This window comes from Anolis carolinensis, chromosome 2 (genome assembly GCF_035594765.1).
Source record: "Anolis carolinensis isolate JA03-04 chromosome 2, rAnoCar3.1.pri, whole genome shotgun sequence".
NCBI classification, from domain to species: domain Eukaryota; kingdom Metazoa; phylum Chordata; class Lepidosauria; order Squamata; family Dactyloidae; genus Anolis; species Anolis carolinensis.
In genome coordinates, this window is record NC_085842.1 from 196,835,902 (window position 1) to 196,844,894 (window position 8,993).

Genomic DNA, 8,993 nt, shown 5'->3' on the forward strand with positions numbered 1-8,993 from the left:
ATGTGTCTTTAAAAAAAAAAGCATGCTGAGATTGATTCATAATTCATTAACAGTTGAATTGCGTCAGTTCTTTATTTTGCGCAGGGTTAATTTGGAAATTCTCACATTTTTGATGGTAGGTGTTATTTTTATAAAGGCATCAATGAAAATATATGATACATTTGACCTCTGGGGTCTTCCAGAATCCTATATGCAATGCTCAAGAAGACTCGCTAGCTAGAAAAATCTCCATTGCTAAAGCAGTGTAGCGGAACCTTCGTGCTACGGTTCTTGTTGGCGCAGTGGAGGAATTTGAAGACGGACAACTGAAGGAATTTCCCAGAAAGCAGTTTTATTTCGCTAATGGCCACTAGGGGTCCCCCTAGCACAAAGTAAGTGCTTCTCCAGGGGAACCGCCCAGTGGCATGCTGAGTGAACATTTATACACACTACAGGGTTCGGGTTATGCCCGCCCACAAGCAAATTCATTGGCTTAGAGTTGTGACGCTGCCCAATCGGTGCTGACTAGCAGGCCGGCTGCACCCTTTTTGTGCCGTGCTCACAAATCTTTCAGAGCGCCTGCGTACGCATGCTCTGTTTGTTTTTCTTTAGCTTTCATTTCTTCAGAAACACATGATTTCCCAGAAGTCACATGTTTCTGTGAGTTTATGCACCCGGGTCGCTAGCTGTCGCCATCTCTGCCCATATATGGTATTTCCTGGGGTTCCTTAACCCCCCCCGCCTCACTCCCCCATTTTCTTTTTTGCGAAGCGCATGTACAAAAGCTGAAGCAAAGCATTATGGTTCCATCCAATCCCGCTTGGCTTGGAGTATGGCTATCTTTTTTTCAGGTAAAGATTGTGTGACACACCTAGTACACATTTGCATCATTATTGGAGTGCAACACATAACTATGAGAACAATGAACAATCCTAAAATCCCTACCAACAATATGTTCTTCAACCATTCTATTGAGGGTAACCAGCTAGTCACCCAGGAGAAGGGAGACCAACCTTCTATCTCCTGGACATTATTGTAAATTAACTTTTGTAATGACTCGATGTCATCTTCAATAGTATTATTCAAGTTATGAAATTTCACTACACAACGTCCTCTAACCATGGCGCATAACCCCCCCCTGGCCGCCAGTAGGTAGTCAAGGGCCAACTTATGCTGTAGGGCCATCTGGCTGATTTCTTCTACTTCAGACTGGATTTCCCGGAAAATTTTACCAGTGGCATTTATGGACTTTTCAAGGCGGCAAGTCAGGCCTAGAACACTTCTACGGTTTGCTTGAGCTACAATCCCTGGGTAAGCACCCAGTGTCAACAAGCCTGTGATCAGGCCTCCTCCTACACGGGAGGCTTCTGAACCTGACAGGGCCTTGTTGATAATGACCTCATCCGAGCATTCTGGTCCTAGAGGGCCTGTTTGCACAATGTCCCGTTTCAGGCGCTGATGCCCTTTGTGTAAGACCTGAACTGGGAATGTCAAATAACCCACACCGACACACTGGTAGTTGCCGGGGTGATAATTTGTGGCCCATTTATCAAAGAAAAACCATAGATTTGGATCCCTAATTTGCCATAACGGACAGAGGCTTTTACCTAGGCTCAGTTGGGTTAATTGTTGCAGTATGTTCATATAAGATTTTAGGCCCTCAATAGAATCATTCACACTAAATGTGGGATAATCTGGATACATGCTAGCCCACTCGGTTGCGGTTAGATTTAATCGTGAGACATAAGATGTATTAAATCGTCCATGTAGATAGAACCGGTCTCGACAATGGGAATAATTGCCTAATCGGGAAAAGAACGCCTGCCTAGTTCCCCAGTGTTTCCACTCAGAATTCCATATTCCCGATCCTCCACAACAGAAGCACAAACCCCTGGTGGAGGTATGGTATCTAAACCGTCGAAACCGAGTTTTATTTATCCTTTGCGGTATGCTAGAAAACACGGTAGGTGGACCCTCCTGAGCCTTGGACAATCCCTCCAACACAATCTGTGGTTCATCAATTAAATCGGGAAGAAATGAAAAATCTCCTACGGTGAGGGGGTGTTCATATATTAATGCTACCTCTTTCCCGTGCTGCTCAAACATATAATTGGCATGTTCTTTTATCCAATTCCCATGTGCTCTTTTTCCAAAAGAGAGAATAAAACTCAGCACAAATAATATACCAAGCACAGTGCGCTTTCCTCCCCTCCTCATAGCTTGTCTCCCACTTTTTCCTCTCAAAATGTCTAGCCACCATCTCCCGGAGAGCGCCTTTGTTGGGCCATGCTGCGACATACTTGACCACCGACGCTCCGTTGCACCCGAAGGGATCAGCTTCATGGCCTTGTTGACCCCTTAGGGAGTTGCCGGATGATCCTGAGTCTCAGGTCCTCACCAGGAACTCGCTCCGTCCGCCACTCCTCAGGTGCTAGTTTTACACGGGTGTAATGTATCCACGGCTTAATCTCCTTCACCTTCACTGCAGTGGGGGTAGACAGGAGCACAACATAGGGTCCTCGCCACTTGGGTCCCAATGGCTCAATCTTCCAATCCTTGACCAGAACCTCGTCACCTGGTGAAAAACAATGTAGAGGTGTGGTAGGGAATGGTGGGTTCAATTCAGAAATGTATTTTTCTAACTGCTGCATTTGTCTGCCCAAAGCCTGAACCTGGGCCAATGTCTGTTTCTCTCCTATGAGGTGCTGCTCAGCTCCTGTCTCTAAAGCTCCCTTCAAGTTCAAAGGGGGTCGTCCATAGAGTCTTTCAAAAGGGGAGAGTCCTGTCCGTTTGTGTGGTGTACATCTGATTCCTAATAATGCCATGGGCAAAACCACCGTCCACGGCAATCCTGTCTCTTGGCAAAGTTTCCCAAGCTGAGCCTTTAATGTCCTATTCATTCTTTCCACTTTTCCAGAAGATTGGGGTCTATATGCACAATGTAACTTCCATTTTATGCCCAAAATTCTACATAATCCTTGCACAGCCTGTTGAATATATGCGGGGCCATTATCTGATCCAATTTCTAAGGGTATGCCAAATCTGGGAATAACATCTTTCATTAGAGCTCTTGACACCTCTACAGCCTTCTCAGTTCTTGTAGGGTAAGCTTCCACCCATCCTGTGTATGTGTCCACGAACACCAGTAAATATTTGTATCCTTTGTATGGGGGCATTTCTGTAAAATCAGTGACTAAAGCTTCAAAGGGTACCCCACCCACATGTTGGACTCCTGGTGGCTTGAGGGGTCCTTCTCTGGGGTTATTTTTGATACATGTCCAGCATCTTCGGGCTGCTGCTGCCGTTAGGCTATGTAATCCATCGATATACAACTGTCGTCCTAGCAGATTTGCCAATGCCATTTTTCCTAAATGTGTGTTTTGGTGCATGTGTTGGACTAAGTGCCATGCCAAGTCCTTAGGGACGTAGACACGGGCGTCTGGCATCACTATGAGTTTTCCTGACCACTGACCCTTCTCCTTTAAGGCCCATTCTTCTTCCTCTGGTGTATATGTAATGTTATGTTCAGTTAATTCTACCTGTAGGGCCATTACCTGATGTTCAATATAGGGCAGCCTAGCTGCCTCTTTGGCTGCCAGATCAGCCTGCCTATTTCCTTGCACTACGGGATCGTCTCCACGTTGGTGCCCTTTACAATGCATCACAGCCACCTGCCTTGGCTTCCAAACCGCCTCCAGGAGATCCACAATCTCTCCAGCATGTTTCACGCACTTTCCTCCAGACGTGAGGAGCCCGCGCTCCTTGTACAGTGCTCCATGTGCGTGGAGGGTGGTGAAGGCATATTTTGAGTCTGTGTAGACGTTAACCCGCTTTCCGCTTGACAATTCCAACGCTCGGGTCAGGGCAATCAATTCGGCCTTCTGGGCAGACGTCCCCGGGGGCAGTGACTCTGCTTCCAGCGTCTCTCCCCCCCACCGAACAACCGCATAACCTGAGTGTCTTTGATTATTTTCCATAAAGGAGCTTCCATCTGTGAACAGAGTGTCGTCCACCTTAGTTAGTGGCACATCCTTCAAATCCGGTCGACTGGAGAATACCTCATCCATCACCTGGGCACACTGATGGATCGTGGTGTCTCCTGGAGTCGGGAGCAAGGTGGCCGGATTCAGAGTGGAGCAAGTCTCCAGGGTCACCAGTGGGTTGTCACACAACAATCCCTCATATTTCATTAACCTCTCACTTGTGAGCCAGCGCGGTCCCTTAATGTCTAACAGTGCCTTAACGCTATGGGGCACCTTAACTGTCAGTGGCTGTCCTAGGGTCAATTTATTCGCTTCTTTGATTAAATCTACTGATGCTGCCACAGCCCTCAGGCAAGGTGGCAATCCACGAGCCACTGTGTCCAATTGCTTTGACAAGTAGGCAATCGGCCTTTGCCATGAACCTAGTGGTTGGGTCAATACTCCAACCGCTGTTCCTTCCCGCTCTGCAGCGAACAGAGTGAATGGTTTTTCCAAATCGGGCAGTCCTAATGCTGGAGATGACATCAATGCTTCTTTTAATGCCTTAAATGCCTGTTGACATTCTTCTGTCCACTCAAATGGATCTTCTCTTCCACCTCTCGTAGCCTGGTACAGTGGCTTAGCCAACACGGCGTAGTTGGGGATCCACTGTCTACAATATCCTGCTGATCCCAAAAATTCCCGCACCTGTCGCCGGGTACTGGGAGTGGGGATGGCACAAACAACTTCCTTTCTTTCAGCTCCTAACATCTTCTTTCCTTCGGTCAGATGGAACCCCAAATATTTCACCGTGGGACAGCACAACTGGGCCTTTTTCTTTGACACTTTGTAACCCTTTTCTTCCAATGTCTTGAGAAATCTCAAAGTATGCTCTTTACAGCCCCCTAGTGTCCGGCAAGCGATAAGCAGGTCATCTGCATATTGAAGCCAAATTCCCTCTTCCTTAGGTATTACAAAATCCTGTAAGTCTTTGGCCAGGGCTTGACCAAAAATGGTCGGGCTGTCCCGGAACCCCTGAGGAAGGCGTGTCCAAACATACTGGGTCCTTTGCCCTGACTGCTGAGATTCCCACTGGAAAGCAAAGATCGGTTGGGATACAGGGGCCAATCGAATGCAAAAGAATGCATCCTTTAAATCCAATACAGTAAACCATTTGGCAAATGCTGGTACTAGACTCATCATGATGTATGGATTTGGCACTACCGGGGTTAGGGGAACGGTGACTTGATTTACAGCCCGCAAATCTTGGACTGGGCGATATTCTCCTTGTCCTCCTGGTTTCTTGACTGGGAGCAGGGGCGTGTTCCATGGGGAACTGCATGGTACCAATATCCCATGCTGCAGAAGTCGCTCTAGATGCTTTCTGATCCCCTGCACTGCCTCTCGACTGACGGGATACTGTGGCTTGCATATGGGCCCCATTCCTCTTTTCACTTCCACCACCACCGGTGGAACATATTTAGCTAATCCTGGAGGATTATCTTCTGCCCACACTAAAGGAGTCTCATGCCATGGCCATTGTATTTCTTCAGTAAAAATCCTAACTTGAAACAGTCTCCATTCCTCTTCCATGGGAAATGATAGCTCCACTTGTCCATTCTTCATGAACTGGAGTTGTGCTTGTAATTTTGATAAAATGTCCCTTCCCAATAAAGGGACTGGGCAGTCTGGGAGATATAACATCTTATGCTTGACCTGATGTCCGGCCAGATTGCAGGTGCGTTCCTTAAGGAAGGGGCACTTCTGGGTCTTCCCAGACACCCCTATTACTTTCGTAGTTTCCCGAGTTGGTGGACTAATTTTTGTATTTACTACTGATTTTTCGGCACCTGTGTCCACTAAAAAGTCCAATTGTTGGTCCCCGATTTCAAGTGTGACCATCGGCTCCCCGGGGTCCAACAAAACAAGAGCCTGGCTTCCTCATTCCTCTCCTCCATCCATATCTTCCCATTCTTCTTCCATCACAGCTGCTGCAGCTATCACCTCTCTTGCAGGAAAAGGTACGTAGTTCCCACGCCCTCTTCCCCTTCCTGGGTTTCTTCCTCTCTCAGGCCTTCCTCTTTCTCTCGGTCCTTCCTGACTTCCTTCTCTTCCTTCTGGGCATTCACCTTTCCAGTGTCCAAACTTCTTACATTTAGCACATTGGTCTCGACCTAACCTCCGAGGGGGGCCCCTTCTTCCTCCTTGTCCCCCTCTGGCATATCCTCCTCTTCCTCTCTGTCCACTTGCACTTTGTTCCATCATGGTAACTAATGCTTGGTATTCCTGCTTCTTCTTCCTGTCCTTCTTCTCTTCTTCTACCTGGTCCCTCGCCATATAAACTTGATCTGCGAGTACCAACAATTCATTCATAGTCTTTCCTAGAAATCCTGGTTGCTTTTGAATCTTTCTCCGGATGTCAGGAGCCGCTTGACTGATAAAAGACTGTTGAATCGCCCTCCTACCGTTTTCATCCTCCAAATTATACGGGCTATACTTTCTATATGCTGCCTCCAGCCTTTCCAAAAAGGCTGTTGGTGACTCAGATTTTTCCTGTACCACTCCCTGAATTTTTACAATGTTGACGGGTCGCGGCGGGCCCCTCTTTACCGCTTCTACCAATATACGCTGGAATCCTTTCAGTCTCTGCAAATGTCCTTCTTCTGCGGTGTCCCATTGGGGATCTATTTCCACAGGAAACCTCTGTGCTCCCCACTCGGCTGCATCACCATCTTGTGGGGCACCAACCTGGGCTATGGCTACCCCATTATTCAACACTGCTCTTCTCTCCTCTGATGTGAACAACATATTCAACAATTGTCTGCAATCTTGCCAGGTGGGATTATGGGTTGCCATAATCCCTTCCAATAGCCTAGCCATAGCTTGGGGTTCTTCACTATAAGGTGGAGTATTGTTTTTCCAATTCAAAATGTCACTACTACTAAAAGGCACTACCTGGTATGCTTGAACTATCTCATTCCTGTTGTTTATCACAGGCACCGTTCTCAAGGGCATCTGGAGGGCCGGTCCGGTCGGTGAATCACCAGACCACACCGGAGCTCCATGTCTCCGAGTTTGTGCCGGAGAAGCATCACTGGGCATCCGTTGTGACTTCTTCTTTTCCTTTGTTTCCTCCTGATATTTTTCTAGGCTAGGATAGTGTTTTTTGGCCGCTTCGGTTGACTCCGAAGAGTAGGGTGGGGGTCTCGTTCCTAGTGTAGGTGCACCGGGGGCTGTTCCCTGGGGTGGGGGGGGCGGTGGCAAGGGTGGCGGCAATAATTCCTGTTGTCTAGCCTGTACACTCAACTGTAAATCTGGGTAGTCCTCCTCATTGGATTGGAAAACTTCCTTCTTTTTCCCCTCCTTCTTCACCACCATACATTTGCCATTCCTGCACTGTCGAACCCAACCTGGATCTTCTCTAACTACCCGTTCCCACGTAGCAATATAGACCCACTGGTTCGGATGATTCACAGCACAATATTCTTCCACTGTTCGGATCAGTTTCAGATCCCACGTTCCTTCTACTTGCCAACCTAAACCAAAATCTGGCCATTCTCCCTGACACAAATTTCTCAGCCTATAATCTCTTAGGTCCCTTGGATTCCCTGCTACGGCTCTGCTAGCAAAAGAGCCAAAATTATCTAAGATGCATTGTAAGGGAGTGGAGCTCTTTGAATTTTTCCCTCCCATCCTGCCTAATAGAGGGGACTGTCCTGGCCTGGGCACCCGGCCACTCACGGCATGCGTCAGGAAACACAAGACAGAACCCCTTTCTACCTCCCTGGGAACTTTTTTTTGTCCCTCCCAGCGCTGGCGTTCCCTTAATATCTCATGCAAACCCCTATACTTGCCAGATTTCTGTAGACGTCGGACCAACCTTCGCCCCTGGGCTTTTTCCCCTGGATCCTTTTCCTCCTAGCCGGTTTCTGTGGAACCTCGCTGATGTTGCAGCTCTCACCGTCAGTCGGCGTTGGCATTCAGAGGCAAGCACCGCAGCCGGTCGTGTAGTATTCAGGGGCCCCTTCTCGTCTCACGGTAGTTGCCTCAGGCCCCCACCGCTGAGTTGAGGCCGTCCCGCCAACGGGATCCGTCTCCAAATCTCCTGGCCCGTCTTATAGGAAAAAATCACGTCGGGGTCACCAGAAAATGTAGCGGAACCTTCGTGCTACGGTTCTTGTTGGCGCAGTGGAGGAATTTGAAGACGGACAACTGAAGGAATTTCCCAGAAAGCAGTTTTATTTCGCTAATGGCCACTAGGGGTCCCCCTAGCACAAAGTAAGTGCTTCTCCAGGGGAACCGCCCAGTGGCATGCTGAGTGAACATTTATACACACTACAGGGTTCGGGTTATGCCCGCCCACAAGCAAATTCATTGGCTTAGAGTTGTGACGCTGCCCAATCGGTGCTGACTAGCAGGCCGGCTGCACCCTTTTTGTGCCGTGCTCACAAATCTTTCAGAGCGCCTGCGTACGCATGCTCTGTTTGTTTTTCTTTAGCTTTCATTTCTTCAGAAACACATGATTTCCCAGAAGTCACATGTTTCTGTGAGTTTATGCACCCGGGTCGCTAGCTGTCGCCATCTCTGCCCATATATGGTATTTCCTGGGGTTCCTTAACCCCCCCCGCCTCAGCAGGGCTACAAAAGGAGAGGAAAATGGCAAAGTTGGAGGAAGGAGGAACAGCTGAGTAGAGTGGGAACAGAGGCCAACCACAAATGCCCTCCTGTGCTAGAAAGGAGTTCACATTCAAGATACATTTATATGTATTTCTAAGTAGAGAAAACTGAAAGGTGTTACAGTGCCACATTGAAACCATGATTTTACTTCAGAGGTATCACCCTCTCCCTCTGAAAATATATATCACGTGCTCTAGATATATGGTGAAGGAATGCTTGACTGCATCAGAAGAAAACGCAGCTCCTTTTCTTTCATTTTTCTTAAAAATACTGGGTTGCTGTGAGTTTTCCGGGCTGTATGGCCATATTCCAGAAGCATTCTCTCCTGACTAAGAAAATCCAACAAATGCTACACTCAGCAAAAGACAAGAGGGA

At 47.9% G+C, this 8,993-nt stretch overlaps 1 protein-coding gene across 1 annotated transcript; it reads right to left on the reverse strand.

Annotated features, from left to right (window-relative positions):
* Positions 1–311: 311 nt before the first annotated feature.
* On the reverse strand, positions 312–8,574 carry LOC134296454 (uncharacterized). Its single transcript, XM_062971483.1, is given in 1 exon segment — positions 312–8,574. A coding segment is annotated over 1 exon segment (5,316 nt). The 5' UTR covers positions 7,635–8,574; the 3' UTR covers positions 312–2,318.
* Positions 8,575–8,993: the final 419 nt, after the last annotated feature.